A 20,863-nucleotide genomic window follows, 5' to 3' on the forward strand; every position below is an offset into this window, starting at 1 on the left:
CATCAGAGTGCAAAATTCAATGTAATTTATGTTTCTGTATACTCTTTCAAGGGACTGTACAAGTTTACCACAGTACTGTTGAGTATAGAGTCTTCAGTATATTCTGGATTGGCACTGCTTGGTAAGTTTATTGAAGGGAAAGATTATTTTTCTACACAGCTTTATAAATTAAACTTTCTCAAATCCTCACAATTTAAACATTAGTCAAAATTATAAATAATCCCTTCCTAAAACTAATTTACTAAAACTCCAAAAAAACAGGAAAATAATAAATCACAAGCTGAACAGTCAATTTAAATAAATGTAAAAGTAACTAAGAAATATTTTATTTTGAGATAAAGCAAATATGGCAAAATTTTAACAAATGACACACGGAGGAGACAAAGGATATATGGATAATACTATTCATGCAACTTTTCCATAGGTTTGAAATTATTCAAAATTTAAAAGTTGAGATAAATAAAACAATTTAGAATTTGATCCCCTCTTCAAATCGTATTCTGTTGTTTTATATGCTGACCATCTGGTACATCAACAAAGGAATCCTTTTAAATGGTTTAAGCCAGCCTATGTAGGTTAAACCAAATATTAGTTGAAAGAACCAAAACAAACATGAAATTATAGAAATATATACACAAAGATAAGTTCAATGTGTGAAGGAATAAGTTTTTAAAACTTAGACTCCCCTGGAATCCCTAGTGGCTTAGTCCGTTGAGTGTCCAACTCTTGGTTTTGTCTCAGTCATGATCTCAGGGTTGTGGGATCAAGCTCCTAGTCCAGCCCCATGCTTAGTATGGAGTCAGCTTGTCCATCTCCCTCTGCTCCTCCCCTGCTCCCACTCCTCTCTCTCTCACTCTAATAAATAAATAAATTCTTTAAAAAAAGACCCAGAAAATTTAAACTCCCCTCCTGTACCTCTTTAGTAAACAACTGCATATATCCTCTCTAGTACATCAGCCAACTACTGACTTTTAAAAAATAATTTTTCTAGGGGCACCAGAGTGGCTCAGTCTGTTAAGCATCAGCCTTCGACTCAGGTCATGTATGTCCCGGGGTCCAGGGATAGAGTCCCACATGGGGGTCCCTGCTCAGTGAGGAGCCTGCTTCTCCCTCTTCCTCTGCCTAGCTCTCTGCCTGCTTATCCTCTTTCACTCTCACTCTCTCACTCTTTTAATTACATAAGTAAAATCTTTAAAAAAATTATGTGTGCGTATGTGTGTGTATGTGTAATTTTTATTACAAATCTATTCATAAAACATACCAAGCATAAAAATATCAACTTTTTAAATGATCATCTTGGGTACCTGGATGGCTCAATCGGTTAAGTGTACAACTGTTGATTTTGGCTGAGGTCATGATCTCAGGGTCCTGAAATTGAGCCCCACCTCAGGCACCACGTTCAGCAGGGAGCCTGCTTTTAGTTCTTTCCCTCTACCCACCCCCACTCATGTGCATGCTCTCTCTTGCTTTCTCTCCCTAAAAATAAATAAATCTTTAAAATAAATAAATATATAAAATGATCACCTCACCTCATCTAAGTCTTGGATATAAACTGGTTTTTCCTCAAAGCCAACTGGCATTGGTTCACTATAGGGAATCTTTACTTCTTCATACATCTTGTTATTCTCTCTTTGGATTCCTTCTGGTAAAATCATCTATAAACATAAAGAATAAAAATCAATTAAAAAATCAATTAAAGAATCTTCTGATAAAGATTCTTTAATTACAGAGAGAGAGAGAACACTACTGGCTTTAGACGTAGCACTGGTAAATAAATACAACAAATTTAAAGAAAAACAAGTCCAAACAAAACAAAAACAAAAAAACCCACATTGACACAAATTATTCATATATCAGATCTCTCATATAAAACACCTATTATGCTGATGAATTTTAAGTATATATTTATTAGATGGTCTCTTGAAGACAGATGTGTGGCTAGGAAAAATGTGCAATGTATAGTGTAAAGACCAAAAAGTAATGCAACCACTAAAACTCAAAAATACAAGTTCCATAAATAACTGAAGGGAAAAGAACAAATATGTTTTGAATACCTACTATGTGTCAAGAACTTTACATACACTGTATTATCTCACTTTCCCCACTATTTTAAAAGTTAGCATAGTATATCAACAAGTACAAACGTCACAAAAGAAATAGGGAAAATCTATGTATTATTTCCTCAGAATAGACATATTATCTCAAAGTGGTCATATACCAATAACATACCTTTGCACCAGCAATGAATGCTGATGTTCTCATGGCTTCAGCCTGGGAATCATAAACATGGGGATAACGTATTTTTTCAACATCCGTGTCTCTTTGCCTGCTCAGAATTGGAACACTTCTAGCATTCAGAAGTGCTTGCTCTCTGTAAATACAAAAATAATAGGGTAAATCTGAAATTTTTATCTTGCATATGTTAAAATACTCACGATGATAACTATTTCAGGTAGCCGTCCATTATGAAGTAGAAGAAACTAAATTATACAAAGAAAGATATTAGCAATCCTGAAATTTTCCGTGTTAACTACATAGGAGTTAACACATTTTTTTAGGTACTTTTTTAGATAATATCATCTGATAAGTTTAATTTAATGTCCCTTATTTATAATTCTGTTTGCCATAATCCAAGGATGTGTAACAAGGTATAAATTCCTTAAAAATAGGATTCAAGGGCACCTGGGTGGCTCAGTGGGTTAAAGCCTCTGCCTTTGGCTCAGGTCATAGTCCCAGGGTCCTGGGATCGAGGCCCGCATCCGGCTCTCTGCTCAGCAGGGAGCCCGCTTCCTCCTCTCTCTCTCTCACTGCCTCTCTGCCTCTTTGTGATCTCTCTCTCTGTCAAATAAATAAATAAAATCTTAAAAAAAAAAATGATTCAATATTTAAAAGAATAAGTACCATAATGCCTTCATGTCTTTTTCCTCTTTCCTAATTCTAAATAACATGAGGAAAAGTATTTTTATTAAGCTAGGAAAAAAAAAAAAAAACCAACCCAAAAGTCTCAAGATAAATCTTTGTAGGCTTCACAAATTTTACTAGTGGTGTGTGCATAGCACCTAAAAATAGCTTACCTCTGTAATCCAAACCTCTCACCTACATAGATGCAACCAAGAATATTCTAATTAAGATCACAGCTTTTTTATCCCAGAAAATTAGGTTTTCATATATCAAAATTCTGTTCTTATAAGAAAACAACACTAGAAGTAAGAATCATCTAAAATGTTTAAACTAAAAAATGATGATACCTAATGGTAGCAATTACAACAGAAGCATTTTTCAGCTTCTGATTTTGATTACCTTTGTATCCGCAATTCCTTAGGATCAAAGCACAAAAGTCCTTCCGCAACTTCTCCATCTTCCCCAGCCTTTCTTTCTCGTCTGGCAATTCTTTTTTCTTCACGGCGATACTGTTTCATTAATTGTTTTTCTTGTTCAGACTGAATAGTAACTTGACATCCATAATTAGGTTTAGCATTTTCTCCTAAAATTTTTTTGCAATTGTCTACAAAGCACATTTAAGAAATACCATGTTTTATAAATTGAACCTTTATGAAAACCATTTTTCCCTTTGCCAAAATGTAAGACTGCACAATGCTTTAATTCATTTTTTTTAAACTGCCATATTCAATTGTATGTTTTAAGGAGAGGTTTTTAAAAATATAAAATCTAAGCGACATTAATACAGTGGCTTAAGAAAAGTCACCAGATATTTTCTTTATACAGATTACATAGTTTAGTGTTACAAATTCTTAGATACAACATCAGGAACTTAAAAATTAAGTTTTATAATTCTGAAATTATTTGTTTACAAAATTTCAATAAATAATTATCAATACTAATTAGCACTTACTGTTAACATAATAATAAAACATATTAACATTAGCTCAGGATATATTTATAAGATGACCAAGGCAAATAAAGAGCATGATCCACCTTTTCATGGAAACCGAGTTTTTAAAAAATGGGAAGATGGCCAGAACCACTAAGAATCAGGTCAATGAAAACTAAATGTTCACAAGTTCCACTTTAAACATGTGGTTTGGTCAACTCAATATTAAGGAAATTTTTTCTTCCAACAGACTACCTTCTATGCTTAATTAAATCTTTCCAAGTAGTATATCTTGGCTCAATGCAGCACTAAAGGAACTGCTCAAAGTGTTGCTCAAAGTAGTCCAAACCAATACATATTTATTGTATTGAAGACCTACTAGTTCCAGGCACTGTTGCTAACTAAGCTAGGAAGACAATGAAGACCGACTGAGATTTGGTCCATACTCTGATGGAGCACAGTGCAAGTTATCTTATCAAACTCTAAGATGCAACACAGAACAAGGAAAGAATTATGTGAAGCATCAAGATGGGAAAATTAGTTTTCTAATTCATCTAAGCCTCAGTCAGGCTACTGTTCAGTAAAAACTTTAACAGTAGGTATTTGTTTATGTATATGTGTGTGAGTGCATATGTAAAGAGAATAATAATGAAAGAAAGAGAAAGAGAGAGAAAGAAAGCAAAATGTTAATGACTAGCAAATCCAGACGAAGGGTATACAAGTATTCACTATATTAATTTTACACATTTACTACAGGTTTGAAAGTTTTCAAGGTAAAAAAGTTAGGAAGAAATTAAAACACTACTTAGCGCAGAGTAAATACTGTATGTATTTGCTTTTAAAAAAAATTGTCTGCTCAAATCTTCAGCAAGAAAAAATGCCATACCTAAACATAAAGAGAATCTCTACTGTAATAGGCCCTATTTAAGGCATTAATATTTGTTGCATAATCTGCCAGATTTAAAATCTATCTTAAAAAGCGGTATCACTAAATCATATAATAGACCAAATAATATTAAAAGCGTAATTATTTTTAAAAGATTTGCTAACCAGTGAAATGTTTCCATTAAATTAGAATTACCACTGAATACTTTCTTACCTTGAAGAGCCTGCAACTTATGATCATTTGAAGAATTAAGAAATCTATCCACAATTGTAATTCTGTTCTGAAGGAGTTTCTCAATAAGTTCAAGTCCATCAGGTCCCAGCAGTTCAAACAGCTTAAAAGAAAAAGAATCAAAATAACTATTACCTCAAACTCACCATTTTCAAATTATTAAAACTTGTGCCCAAATAACAGAGAAAGAAGTACCCAAAAAGTATTTTTTAAAAAACAGTAACTCAGGAAAGAAAAATAACTCTTCATATTGTTATGTATTTTTCAGTTTTATAAAATCAATTTGCAATTGCTAAAGCGCATGATTAAACTTTTCAAAATAATTGTTTTATATATAAAACTAAATCACAGAATAACAAATTCTTACACTTAGCTTTTCTTGGTATAACCTAAGGAAATTCCAAAATTAATTTGCTTTTTACTATATTGTTCTGGTTTTCACAAATAGAGTCCAGAGTACCATTTTTCTTACAACTTACTATAAATAACAGCTATCATTACAGAGTTAAAGAACCATTAAAATGTTTTAATGATTCATGACTTGCAAATTTTTAATGCTTAATAATTAATTTTATTTTTATTAAATTTATATTTTAATGCTTAATTAATAATTTTTAATGCTTAATAAATCTGAAATCTAAAACGCAGTTACATAAGTGCTTTTGAGATGCCTAAAATTATAACCATTACCGCTATTTCTGCTTCTGTACCTTCACTTGCTAACCCATGAGGAGATGGAAAAATACCAGCAGACTTTCTATAGACACTCTGTAACCATACATCCCCCTCCCAGAATTGAACCTGACAGGATGGCTGCCCCCGGACCCCTCCCCCGGCTCTGGGCCAAGAGATAGCAGCCATCTGACGCCAGAGAAACCCCAACCTGGAATTGGACGTAACAGAATGACTGCTCCCGGACCCCCATCCGGCTCTGGGCCGAAAGATAACAACCATCTGGTGCCCCGCGGCTTGACAGGAAGACCCCCATTAATCCTGAGGTGACACATACTCTAGCGGCGCCAACTCAGCAGTTTGAAGAATGACCCTTTGTTTGAAGAGCCCTTTGCCCTAATCAATAATCCATTCCCAGCCTTTTCCCGCTCTGTAGAACTCTATTATAGAGTTCCTTTTTGATTTTCCCGCGGTATGCGGCGATTTGTTACAAGATATTGTCATGTATGCTAAGTCCCTGCCTCCCCAAAAATAGTGTATAAAAAGTGTTGTGATCCTGAGCTCGGGATCTCTTAGCGTTACCAGCAACGAGTGCACGGAGGTCCGGGTTCGAACTCATAATAAACAACCCTTGCTGTTTAGCTTTAACTCTGGACTCTGGTGGTCGTCTTTGGGGGGTGTCGAAATTTGGGCACATCACTTTAACTTTTTATAAAAGTTTCCATGTGTATCTTATGCAGAGTAATTGTCAGAGATTAAGCTAATTTCAGAATCAGAGAACTAGTGATTTAGAAAGACTTTTAATCACATGATTGTATGAAATAACTGCTCCAGAAAGCTTTTAGACTTCTTCAGATGTGGTTAGAGAATATATTTTCTTCCTGTCCAGAAACGTTTTATATAATTTTACATGTGAAGATTTTACATTAGTCAAATTCTAACTGTTCTCAGAGACTCCACACAAATCATAAAGTAGGAATTTATGATAAGTATATATGAAATGTTTAATATTTAATAAATATTTTATTTTTGCTGCTCATTTTGCAGATATTATCTACATACAAGGCCACAGTCCCCAGTCCTGGAACACTTTGACTTTTGGGCTAAACATCACAGAAACCAATCACTCTCACCCTGGCTCATAAGGCACTAATTCCACATCAGAAGAGGCAAGCCAAGAACTTAGGTTACTGACTACCCTCCTTCCATCAAGTACTTAGCTCCTAAAGCTGGGGTGTCACTCAAGAGATAAGCTTTCCATTGTCCCCACTCCTAGCTTCAGAGTTTGCATCAAAGATTTTAGGCAATTAAAAAAAAAGGGTCCCAATTTCTTCCAAAGGTGTGTCCTCATTTGCAACGTGGCAGGAAGTTGAAGCCTTAGGGCCATCTCAAAAACAGCACAGACTGTGGTCAACTATAACTAGAGATTCACAAATTCAACACTGGGTTACAAAAGAGAATTAAAGAGCGACAAGTGGGAGGAGTCCTTTTGGGTGAGAATAAATACTAACAACAGCTCAGCATCTCTGGAATTACTCTTTAAAGGGGTCCCAAATTTGCTGGATTAGTTTATGGAGCAATTTATGCCCCAGGACATTTCTACAAACAACAGAGCAATTATCTGGTAACTGGTAAATTTAACAGTTGAGTGTCCTCAGGGTAAGAAAAGCAGAGGCTCCTGCCAAAACTACTTTGATTCCAGAGTGACTTGTGGATATACCCAAAAGTGTGCCTCCTTGAAGAATATATTAGAATCTAAATACTGTGGGGTAAGGGTGAGAGGAATTGTACGTACTAAAATAATCCAGCTAATCACTAAATGAATAAATAAATAACAATAATAAACCCACGCACTGGTAAACTAGATAAAAATAAATTCCTAGAAAGACACCAACTACCAAATAGCAGACAATCTGAACAGACCTATAACAAGTGAAATACTAAACCAGTAATCAAAACTACCCACAAAGAAAAGTGAAGGGCCAAAGGACTACAGTGGTAAGTTCATTCAAAAGATTTGATGACAATTCCTCACAAACTTATCCAGAAAACAAAAGAGAGAACATTTCCCAGGTCTACGTTGACCCTGAAACCAGATACACACATCAAAACTAGAGACCAATCTCTTAGGAAGAGAGACATAAAAATCCTCAACAAAGTATTAGTAAACCATGTCCAGCAATATATAAAAGGAATTACATACATGACAAAGTGAGATTTATGTCAGGAATAAAAGGTTGGTTCAACATAAGAAAATCAATTGATGTATTAGACCAACAAATAAAAAACAAAAACCACATGATCAGCACAACAGAAAAAGCATTTGACAAAACCCAACAGCCTTTCATGATAGAAGCACTCAAAAAACTAGGATTAGACAGGTATTTCTACCACCTGGTAAAGGCATCTATGAAAAATCTTTAGTTAACATCATACTTAATGGTGAAATAGTAAGAACAGAAACAGAACAAGAAAGGCTGTATTTGTAACTTCTACTGAATATTGCATTGGAGGGCAATTAGGCAAGAAAAAGTAATAAAAGACACAGATCAAAAAGGAAAAAATAAAAAACTATTTCTCATAAGAGTTCGTCTATATTGAAAATACTAAAGACTCCACTCAAATACTATTCAAACTAATAAGTTTTCTAAAAGCATGACAAAACCATTCAGTAAGAAAAGATCAGACTTTTCAATAAATGATGCTGGGACAACTAGCTAGTCATATGCAATAATGTGAAGTTAGACACTTATACCACATACAAAAATTAATGCAAAATGGATCAGTGATCTAAATGTAAGAGCTAAATATTATAAAATTCTTAGAAGAAAACAGAAAAGATCTTCATGGCCTCAGATTTAGCAAAGGATTCTTAAATAAGTCACCAAAAAGATGAGCAACAGAAGAAAATATAGATAATTTGGATTTTAGCAAAATAAAAAACTGCCTCAAGGGACAATATCAAGAACATAGGGGGAAAATGCAGAATGGGAGAAAATATTTGAAAATAACATATCTGGCAAGAGACTGGTACAATCACTGTCTACACCCAGAATACAGAAAGAACTCTTATCACCAATTAAAATATATCAATTAAAAACTGATTGGAATATCTGAATTTACCCTAGGAAAATATACAAATGGCCAATAAGTGGGTGAAAAGATACTCAACATTATTATTTATCAGGGAAACACAAATCAAAACCGTAAGAACCACTGGAAAAGCCATTTAAAAAAAAATGGAAAATAACAATCTTGGCAAGAATGTGGAGAAACCTGGAACTCTTACACATTATTTGTGGAAATACAAAATTGTGCAGCCACTGTGGAAAACAGTTTTCTGTTTCCTCAGTGAGTTAAACACAGAATTATAATGTGACTCCAGCAATTCCATTCCTAGGAATATACCCAAAAGAATTTATAGCCATGTGTCCAAAGACTTATATATAATAAATATGGATATTCACATAGCCAGGAGGTAGAAACCACCCAAATTTCCATCAATTAAAGGATGGATAAACAAAATATGGTATGTACATACAACAGATATTACTAAGCCATAAAAGGAATAAAAAGGAATGTAGCAGTATATAAACCTTAAACACATTTTGATGAGTGAAAGAAGTCACAAAAGACCACATATAATAAGATTCCATTTATAAGAAGTGTCCAGGAATAGAGAAACTCTAAAGACAGTGGATCTGTAGTTGTTTAGGCCTGGGAAGGGAGTCAAGAAGGAGGGAATAGAAGGAGAGAAGTTAAACGTTTAGGATTTCTTTTTGAGGTAAAGGAAATGCTCTAAAACAACTGTGGTGATGATTACACGTATCTACGGATATACTAAAAACCAGTGATTTATACACTTGAAAGGGATGAACTGTGATTTATGTATCAATGAAGCTTTCGGTTTACCAAAATGGCTTAAACGAAAACACCAAAAGTAACAAAAAAATTACTTATGGTTGAAAGATACAGACTGGATACAAGTTTCTCTCTAAAAATTTTAAGTAAATGTTTTGAATTGCTATTAGTTCAATGTAATAAGCCCTGTGCTTAAGGTTAAGCGTGGTATTTTAAAGCCAGCAAATTTAAAAAAAATGATATCCCCATAATACAAACAAATTGCAGCAAGAAATGTTCTCTACATACAGCATGAAAAGTCTTTCACATTCTATCTACTCTCAAAGAATGTGTTAATTCTTAAATTGAGACCATTTCTTTTATAAGAAAATAATTTATGATGGTAGAGTTATCCTTATACATATTCTTCACTTCCTCAAGTTTACTTAATCTAAATACAGTGTTCACACATGGTAAATTAGAGATTCACAAAGTTTTAGTCCAACGTAACTTTAGGGAAAACATCAGTATATCTGGAATACAACTTTTAATGTAACACCTCAGGAGAAAGATCGCAGCTCAAAGAGCCATTTCTTTCTCTTTCCTCCTTTCTTTTTTTAGCCCATTATTTCTTAAAAATAACTCACCTAAGACCTAGGAAAAGAGACAAGAAGGCTGTTTTGCTCTGAATAGTAGGACTTCTATGACTTCTGAGATGAAGAATCCCCAGAAGAATTCTGAGATCAGCTGTCATCAGTTTTAAAGTAATCCCCAAATCACGCTTTCCCTAACATTTGCCATTTTCATCCACATTGAGAGCAGGTGCAGTTCTCATTCAAGATTTGCACTACAAACTAATTTGGCAATGAGTGTGACTATTTGTAAAGATACAGCTGTCTGGATCACTGCTCTATGCACTGTCACAAGTTCCAGAAGCTATCAAGTTGAAAAACAAAGAGGGAAAAGTTAGCTGTGGGTAGAGAAACAGACATCAACTACAAAGTTAAGAAAGAAAGAAAGAAAAACGGCAGGGGGAGGAAGAGAGAGAAAAAGATAAATTTCACTATCCTGGCTATAAATTAAAGATATGAGATTTAAAGCAGACACATGAGGAATAGACAGGTAACATCCTTTCCCTGATAAAGGTTGTTAAAGCCATTATTATGATCAATATATTATTATTAAGGTACTGTCAAAAGACAAAGGTTCTTAGAATTCTTAGTTATTATAAATCCTTTATCATTAAATTAAATTATTAAATTGAAATAGTTCATTAAATTGAAATAATGAGTGTAAAGTCTCAAAATAATGAACCAATAGTCTATATTCCTAAGATGTAAAAAAAAAATTTCAAAACATGTACAGACTAACTTTAAAACAGCATTCTGTCCTTGTTTCTTATAACACTTCTAACAGACAAATGTAGTTTGTGAATCTCTCAGGAAAGGTAATCCCGACTTTATCCCATATTCTTAATTATATCATTTTTATTCCAATTGGAACAATGCTATAATGGATGCTGTATTCCCAACACAGTATCAAGTGAGTCACAAATATCACATTATCACAAAAGCAAAATACAGTAAACCTCTGAATAATATACCATGGAAAATTATGCTATAAATCCTATGAAAATGGTGAGAGAGAGAGAGAGAGAAAATGAACCTAAATTAGAACTATAAATCTGTTCTCAAACTGGTGTATGCAGAGATATGCTGAGTGTTTATGAAACCACAGAATAAATATGGCAGATATCATGGATTATCAGTTAACTCAAAGATTTAGAGAAAAAAAAAACACATTATTTCCAAGTAAAACACAACTTTGGTCATGTTAATGTCCTATTCAAACTCTGTTTCTCAGGTTAGTCAAAAAATGAACAATTAAAGTATTTAATCACTAACCCAGGCTTTAAAGCAAGTAAAGTTTCAACATTTATAAAAGGTTTGTCAGTTCTGTTTTTATTTTTTTTAAGATTTTATTTATTTATTTGAGACAGAGCATGAGCAGGAGAGAGGGGGAGAGAGAGAGAGAGGAGGAGGGAGATGGACAAGCAGCTCGCTGTTGATCAGGGAGCCAGACATGGGACATGGGGCTCCATCCCAGGACCCTGCAATCATGAACTGAGCCAAAGGCAGATGCTTACCTCACTGAGCCACCCAGGCACCCCTTGTTCCATTCTGTTTCCAACTAGTCAATATTAAAGAGTTCATCAAAAGTCAAAACTAAGTCTATCAGGAGTTACAAAACATCTCTTTCAGAAGAGAGACCAACCCATCTACGTATCAGATAGTCACCGGGCATTCTGAAAAATGATGTAGTGAAGCACCATAGGCACAATATCTTCATGCGAGCAAGGTATCCTTTTGGATGACAATATGGTTAGGTACATTACGGGATTAATCTCAATACTGAGTTAAGCTACTAAGGCTGTTCTTCAAGGAGTGCCCATGGCTCTGTTCTTTTCAAAATTTTATCAATGATATATAAACTAGAAGACATATTAACTCAAATTTGTTAAAGTATTAATTAGTTGCATGGTAAAATCAAGATTTTAAATTTTCTAAATAGTCTGATATATCTGGCCAATCCTAAGGAGAAGTAATAGAGACAAATATAAAACCCCACAAGTAGGTTAAAAAAAAAAAAAAACCTTATGCAAATTTCCACAAAATGGGGAAACTTGGACCCACAAATAAATTCCTAAGAAAATTCCTGAAAGGATGGGGGTTGTTTACTTGCAAGGTCAATATTAATAAAAATGCAATGAAGGCTAGAAAAATTTTAGTGTATTAATAGTAGTATCTCACTTAGTGGGGCTCCCAGTTGGGCTCATTTGGTAGAGCATATGGCCCTTGATCTCTGATCTCAACTACTAAACAGATGTCAAGTCTTTCTGCTTGTCTATTTTAAGTTCCCAAATATTTACCGCCTGTATCACTCAAATGACTTCCTAAAAGGTTTCTGCACATCTATCCAAAACACTCTAATCCATTCTCCACATAGCAACAACAATAAATCATATGAAATGTAGGTCTGGTAAATACAAGCCATCTCCCCTCCACTACTTGCCAACAAAACTCTCCAATGATTCTCCATTGTTCAAAGATGAAGTACTAAATTGACATGAACAAAGAACCAGAATCCCAAAACATCACAAATGCTAAACTATGATTAAAAATATGGACACATACTCAATCATGTTGCTCTGACTAGAAAGAATTTTAGTACCATTAATAAAGTTAAGTACTGTTTTTAAAACAGCATCCTCCTTTTTAATTTTCCATTGCTATGTATGTTTTATGATGAACATAAGGCACTAACAGTATATGTTTATAATTTAAAATTAAATAACTACATTTCCATCAGCAATGCATTATTGAAGTGGTTATTAGAAAGTATGATCAAAAAAGTTTGGGAGACCAATTTTTTCAAATATTCTGTTACGAAGTTTATCTCAATGCAACAGTTTTCTAATCTAGCCATGTCTTATAACTACTATCTATATTTAATATGATACTTTTTCTGAAAATGTTATTAAATGAATGGTGTTTCTGAAAATTGCAGGTGTTTTATAGAATTTAAAAAATACAAAATATATACAATCCACGGATACCATCGCCACTCATATTTTCAAAAAAAATTTTTGTCTAAGTTCATTGTAAGTCAGCGAACCTATCATTTCTTCATATTATCCCTTGTCATTCAACTTAATTCAAGAGTTTACCAAATTTATGAATGCTAGTATAACATAGCAGTTTAGCAGAGGAGAAAGTTAGCCAGGGCTCAAATCTTTAAAAGCCAAATGCTTAGGAGCTTGAGGGCCTTTGACATCCTTCCAAGCTTCCCATTTTCTCATTAGTATAGCAGGAATAATAGTGCAAGGATTCAAAGGGCTGTGATGGGAACAAAATAATATATGTAAATGTATTTGACACAAGGCCTTGCACATAATAAGCAATTAACTTTAGGTGTTTAGTATTAAAATAGACAATCATAATCAAACAAGGGAGTAAAGTACACAAAATAATTTGTAATACAATAATAATGATAACAATACCTAACACCTGTATACTAATCATATCCCAGGTAAGGTATTAAGTACTTTACATATAAAGCATATATTCAAATGTCTTCTATCAGAAGAAATATTTAGTGAATCTTTGCTAATTATATACAACACTCATGCATTTATCACTTAAAAACAATCACAACAGAAATTAAAAGAAAACACTACAAAAGTATCTAATAATCCACTACCATTAGGAAATAAAATGAACACAAAAAATAGTAACAAAAGTACGTGTTTACTTCTAGCATTTTTTTCAGCAAAGTACGCTTATGATAGTAATATGTGCTTACATAAATTATTTTTTTTAAAGATTTTATTTATTCATTTGAGAGAGGGGAAGACAGAGCACAAGCAGGGGGAGAGGCAGAGAGAGAAGCAGAAGCAGACTCCCTGTTGAGCTGGGAGCCCAACATGGGGCTCCATCCCAGGACCTGGAGATCATGACCTGAGCTGAAGGCAGATGCTTAACCAACTGAGCCACCCAGGCGCCATACACATATTCTAATTTCTGCTGTTAAATTATTCTCTGTTCAATGGTGAAATTAAATACAACATAACCTGGTGCTCTGTAAGTAACAACTCTAAGTTTGAAACAATGTTTCAACTAATCATTGGTTAGATCATAGTTTCCTTAGTCTTCCTGTCATCCACCAGTATGTCTGCATTTCAAGCAGCTATATACTCGAATCAGATAACTCTTCCTCATTGTCACCTTTCACATAAACTTTTTCAAAAAACTACAATGTAGTCATCTACCCTCAATTTGGAAGGTACCTTAGAGGACAGCTAAACAAAGCTCTCATAAAAGCAATAATTACTGCCATGGGAAGACAGAATAAGAGGACAGTTGAGAGCATGGGCTTAGAGTCAGAAAGAACTAACTTTAATTATCAGTCTGCCAATTTGTAGCTATAGGACAATGGGCAACTTTCATAAACTCCCTTAGCCTCAGCTTTCTTATCTGTTAAAAGAAACTAGCACAGTGTCTGGCACTAAATGCTCAATAAATACTGCTGCTATTGATAATTTTTTTTCCTGGCTGATGAACATCTAGCATAGATCTGCCAGCAGCAAACTATTTTATATGGTAATTCAGGCCTCTGCTAGCTAAGGTAATTCATGCCACTAATTGCCAAAAAAAAAATCTAAATAAATAAATAAATAAATCTTTCTTTATATTGAGCCCCGTCACCCTCACTACAACTTTCATCTCTGCTCTCTAGGTTACAGAGAGTGATCTTAGTAACACTTCTACTAGACAGCCCTTCAAATACCTGAAGATAAAGTCAAGTAAAGTATTAGTCACATTTCACACAAAGCACTTTCCCTCCCAGGTAAACATTAATCATTTCCTTACTATTAGTCATATAACTTGATTTCTAGATCATTCTTCACCCAAGGTACTTTACAAATACACCTTTTCCTGAGCCGTTTTTAAAAAAGACATCATAAACCAAAACTGATCATATATTTCAAATATAATTTGATCAGGGCAGATCACAAGAGAGTACACCAGTATCTTGAATTAGATGTTAAACTTTTCTGAGCATAGCCTAAGTCGATAACAACATCACACTGTTGGTTCAAACTGAATGTGCAGCCAAGTAAAAACATTTAGTTTTAGGTTTTTTCCACATGAATTCCTAATAGTCCAAGATTCCTATATCCTGTATTTTTTACAGTTCGTAAGCCCAGAATTCAAATAGATTGCTTATAAGGTTCAAATTCTTCCTGTTTCTTCTTTTTAGTCTTTTGAGAGCTTTCTAAATCCAGAGTTAGGTATCTGTTTTATCAGTAAACACTATCAATGTTGAATCTGTCCTGAATCCAAGTTCAATAACTGTACCTGTATGCAAATGATTGATTAAAAATACTGAGGACCGGGACAGCTGGGTGGCTCTGTCAGTTAGGTGTCTGCCTTAGGCTCAGGTCATGATCCCAGAGTCCTGGGACTGAATCTCCAGTGGGGCTCCTTGCTCAGCGGGGAGTCTGCTTCTCCCTCTGCCTGCTACTCCCCTTGTTTGTGCTCTGTCTCTCTGACAAGTAAATAAATAAAATCTTTAAAAAAATAAAGTAATGAGGACAGGGCAAAAAATAAAAATAATAGAGAATAAGAAAAGAATTTTAAAAAAAGAAAGAACTGACCCCAAATTGTCACTGAACCAATATTTAGGGTAAAGTTTTTCAACAACCTATTAATTCCACCGAACTATATTAACTACTGACATTTTTCCATCTTATTTAATTTCAATACTTCCCTAATATTGTAGCCACTAGGCACATGACCTATTTATACTCTAAATAATTATAGATTTAAAATATAATTTTTCTGTCATACTAGCCACACTACAAGAGATCAACAAACACAAGTGGCTAGTGGGTATTATGTTGGAGAACAAACAGAATATTTCATTTCAAAACAGAATATGCAATCAGTGGCCTGGAAGATATTTTGATTCTACTGTAAAATGGTCTGCTGAGAGCTAGATAGCATATATTTGCATAGCATAATTTATCTGTCTAGTTGTATCATAATGACTACCAAATTAGATTTTATTTAAGTGCACAGTTTTACATTAGTTTATTTTTTGTGTGTTGCATATTCTACAGGTTTTGACAAATGCATAATGACTATGATGAATGTTTTTACCATTAATAGTATTATACAGGATAAATTCACTGCCCAGGGCTTCCTCACTTCATCCCTTCCCCTCTTCCCAACCCCTGGCAACTACTGATCTTCGGACTATATTCAGAGTTTCACTTTTTCCAGCATGTCACACAGTTACAATCATATAATATGTAGCCTTTTCAGAATGACATCTTTCACTTGGCATTATTCATTTTCTTCCACATTTTTTTCACAGCTTGATGGCTCATTTCCTTTTATCACTAAATAATTTCCCATTACATGGTTATAACCCAGTTTATTCATCCATTCCTTTCCACATTTTGGTAATTATGTCTTCATTTTTTTATTTCATTAATTTGTACCCTTTTCATTTTTCATTATTTTTATCTTTTCAAATTTTCCATAACAAACATATAATACTTAATCAAAGAAGTGATTTTTAAATAATACAAATATCTTATTTTTATCTTTATCTTATTTTTAAATAACAAAAACCAGATTCTGATTTATCAATTTTTTTCACTTTTTGTCTGCCAAAGACACAAAGCATCACTCACTTAACTAATAAATAAAATGGGTTTATTTACCATATTTGGAATGAACACCAGAAAATATACAAATAAAATCTCTTATCAAGTGTCAAATTAGCTGATAACTAAGAATATGACAACCAGTGATAAGACAAATTATTTCTTCTACCAAATTGTATTTTTCAGATAAAAATCTTTTAAAAATCAAACACAATTTGACCACATGGGAATCATGATGACATACACTATTTTCTAAAAAATCTTACCACTGAAAAATTATTATAGCATGTTTTAATTATTACTATTTCATGGCAGCAATAAATGTTTTCACAACTTACTCATATAGATTCATAAGCAAACTCCTTACTCTAACATATAACTACAACTAGCTGAGAAGGAAGGAAAGGCAATAAGTACAGGGTGTCCATTATAGTCTTCCTAAGCAGAAGAGACATAGTACTCTTAACTAGTTAAGAAAAAGAATAGCAGCTTATACACAGAAATTAAAAATGTGTTTGAGCATCTAAATAGCCAGATTTATAAAATGGAGCAAGCGGGTGAGATATTACTCTTCAAGTAAGTTTATTTCTTTGTGTATCAAAAAAAAGAACATTTTTTTGTAGAAAGCAATACATGTGATTGCTCATATACACAGTTAATATTTGCATGAGAATTATTTATTATATTTCATACAGACTCGTAATATGCAAGCAATGTTTAGCCTCTTTCCTTATTGGTACAGACAATAAAAAGCATAGCATTTATTAGGGGTCTTTTCTATTTGGGGGATTTGCAAGGCACTAAATTCTCTACACAGAAGTTCAATCCCTAAGGACAGCATATCACACATCACATTTTCCTAGTTAACAACTGATATATAAAATGCATAAACAACAAAGCTATTGACCTGTTATATGAGTACAACAAAGTACTCATATAAAACTGGAGACAGCTAAAAAATACCAAAATAAAGCAAATATAAATAAGGCTTGATAATATTATAAGCAACAAGTTCCTGGTTTTGGCTTTTTTTTTTTTTCCAGAATCATCAAAATATTTATATATAGTTGTTATTCTTATTAAATCAACATAACTATCATGATTAATTTTCTATTACCTTGAGCAAATTTGAGATTTAAATGTTAACTCTAAATAGAAATAACAGTTGAGGGGCGCCTGGGTGGCTCAGTGGGTTAAGCCGCTGCCTTCGGCTCAGGTCATGATCTCAGGGTCCTGGGACTGAGTCCCGCATCAGGCTCTCTGCTCAGCAGGGAGCCTGTTTCCTCCTCTCTCTCTCTCTGCCTGCCTCTCTGCCTACTTGTGATCTCTCTCTGTCAAATAAATAAATAAAATCTTTAAAAAAAAAAAAAGAAATAACAGTTGAATAGGTGTTTATATCACTGATTAAGACAATACAATTGGTATGTACCTTCTATATGCTGAATTTAGTTACTCTACTATTTTCTTTTTTTTTTTTTTAAAGATTTTGTTTATTTATTTGACAGAGATCACAAGTAGGCAGAGAAGCAGGCAGAGAGAGAGAGGAGGAAGCAGGCGCCTGCTGAGCAGAGAGCCTGATGCGGGGCTTGATCCCAGGACCCTGGGATCACGACCTGAGCCGAAGGCAGAGGCTTTAACCCACTGAGCCACCCAGGCGTCCCTACTCTACTATTTTCAGTTTTTACAATATTCACAAATAGCTAAACCCTTAGTTTGCCACAATAAAAAAAATGATGATCCTATAAGAATAACAAGTCATTTCTCCTTTTAAAAAAATACAAACACTAAAAGAGATTTTACTATTAAACTTCTTAAAATTATTTTGAAAATAATCCCTTCCCCTTTATGCTTAAGATAGGAAGAAGACTGCCTTCTGAAAAAAGACAACTATTAGCAATTAAGATGAAAAAGAAACGGTGACACAAAATTCATGCTTTAAAGTATCTCTTCTGGTTGAATAGAAAGAGAAAACCTAAAAGACACATTTCAAACTTAAAAACAACAAAAATATCTCCCTGGACCAAACATTGAGCAAAAAAGGCAAAGCACTGTGTAGACATGAAGAGATAAGCTGGGCTCCAGTTCTGGACAGCATGGTCTGAAGGTCTGGCTCCCGGGGAGCCTCTCACCTAGATGAGAAATGTCCCATGCCACATGGAAACAAGGCTTAGCTGAAGCTAGGTCAAGGGAATTGGGCTGTGCTGTTCATGAAAAGTGATGAAAGAACTACTATAAAAATGACACTTGGGGCCACAACTACTACAAGAATCTAATACAGCGCATAGGGGAGATGCAGCGGGGAGAAGTTACAAATTCTGCATAAGAATTAAAATTCCAAAACATATGAACAAATCATTTTTTTGTTTTAAGATTTTATTGGAGACAGAGAAAATGAGCAGTGGAGAGGGACAGAGGGAGAAACAAAGAGAGAACGGGAAGCAGTCTCCCCACTGAGCAGGAAGCCCAATGCATGGTTCCATCCCAGGATCTGGAGATCGTGACCTGAGCTCAAAGCAGATGCTTAATCCACTGAACCACCCAGAAGCCCCACATGTGAAGAAATCTTATCCTAAAAAATGATAATTAACAAAATCAACAGTGGAACCTGAGGTCACTCCAGAAGAAGGTAATATGGAACAAGGACACAAAGACTTAAAATAATACTATCAAAGAGATCAACAGAGCAGCTGCTTAACTTAAGATAATTTATGAAACAAAAGAGGTATATACTGAAATGTTCTATTCTTTTTGCTCAATTTTTCTGTAAACTTAAAACTCGTCTCTAAAAAGTCCATTAATTTTTTTTAAAAGATGATATATGATTCAAGAAAAAAAAGAATTATAACCCTATTTTTAATACTTGCAAAGCTGAATTATCCTACCTGTAGTTTAAACAAAAACTACCTTATAAAATGCCTTATATATAAAAAGATGCTTCATAAATCCTTGTGAAGAAAATGAGTAAGTAATAAAAAGATCAATATGAAGTCATTTTCTATCAGCACAAGTCATCAGGTTATGAAATATACATCTCTTGGATATTCATTGGGATCTCTTATTTTTCAAATACAATAAAATGTCCTTAAGGTCACCTTATATTTTTAGAGTATTCCAAATGTTATCATGATTATTGTTGATAGCATAAGAAAACAAGTAAAGAAACCCATCTCCACTGTGATACAAATAGATCTGTTATACCTGGGTGTAACTAGAAGGCCATTGGGCTTTATCCCAATCCTTACGTATCTAAAGGTTGGAAAACTGCCACAAGCCTTATTATTTAAAACTAATACATGCTATATTAATATGAGCCAAAGCATATGTGTGTGGGGGGCGGGGGGGGATAAACAGAAGAGCAACAAAACCAAAAGTAGTTCTCTGAAAATAAAACAAACATTCCTCTATCACTAAAGAGAAAATAGAGAAAAGGAAGAAAGGAGCAATCCAACTAAAATCTGTTAACATCTTTTTTTTAAATAAGAGAACATTATAAATACTTCTAGAGCAAAAAGCTTGAGTACTCAGATTAAATGGCTAATCTCATTAAAAGTATAATTTTCAAACTTGACTTAACTAATAAAAAATTTGAATAAGCCAGCAACTGTTGTAAAATCTGAATTGGTAATTAAAGTCTACCTTCCAAAAAGACACCAGACCAGACGTTGTATCAAACTTTCATGAAAGACATAATCATTTTCTTATAGAAACATTTTTGAAAAAGGAGAAAGAAAGAAAGCTTCTGAAGTTTATTTTATGAAGGTGTAATAACCTTAGCCATTAAAACAGGATAATTTCAAATACTCTACTTGGGCTGGGATTCTAAGCATACAAGGAGGATCAAAAAACCATATAATGCACCAGTACCCAATGAATAAAGCTTCAAGAAAAAAAGGAGGCATTCAGTTCCCGTGAATTAAAGCAAATACATGTATTTTCTTTTTTAATTATACAGAGATATACATTGTAAAAATTAATGCTGTATCTACACCTCCACTGTGTATACTAAACAGCATATGTCATACATTATAGTAAACACTGTATCTAAAGAAAAACAATGTTCAATTTAGAGAACGTATTCTTTTGAGATAAGAAGCTATTTTAGATTTGCATGTCAAATGAAAAAGATATGCATATTGAAAACTAAGAATAATGAAGTGTAATAAAAGAA

At 33.7% G+C, this 20,863-nt stretch overlaps 1 protein-coding gene across 1 annotated transcript in view; it reads right to left on the reverse strand.

The window, feature by feature from the left end:
* ASCC3 (activating signal cointegrator 1 complex subunit 3) overlaps window positions 1-20,863 on the reverse strand; it is a 336,478-nt gene that overhangs the window by 269,367 nt on the left and 46,248 nt on the right. Inside the window, exons 5-8 of the mRNA XM_059401113.1 lie at window positions 4,932-5,052; window positions 3,301-3,505; window positions 2,230-2,371; window positions 1,530-1,655 (exon numbers count right to left, since the gene is read on the reverse strand). Coding sequence (XP_059257096.1) covers window positions 1,530-1,655; window positions 2,230-2,371; window positions 3,301-3,505; window positions 4,932-5,052 — 594 coding nt within the window. The remainder of the gene's footprint in view (window positions 1-1,529; window positions 1,656-2,229; window positions 2,372-3,300; window positions 3,506-4,931; window positions 5,053-20,863) is intronic.

This window comes from Mustela nigripes, chromosome 5 (assembly GCF_022355385.1).
Source record: "Mustela nigripes isolate SB6536 chromosome 5, MUSNIG.SB6536, whole genome shotgun sequence".
Classification (NCBI taxonomy): domain Eukaryota; kingdom Metazoa; phylum Chordata; class Mammalia; order Carnivora; family Mustelidae; genus Mustela; species Mustela nigripes.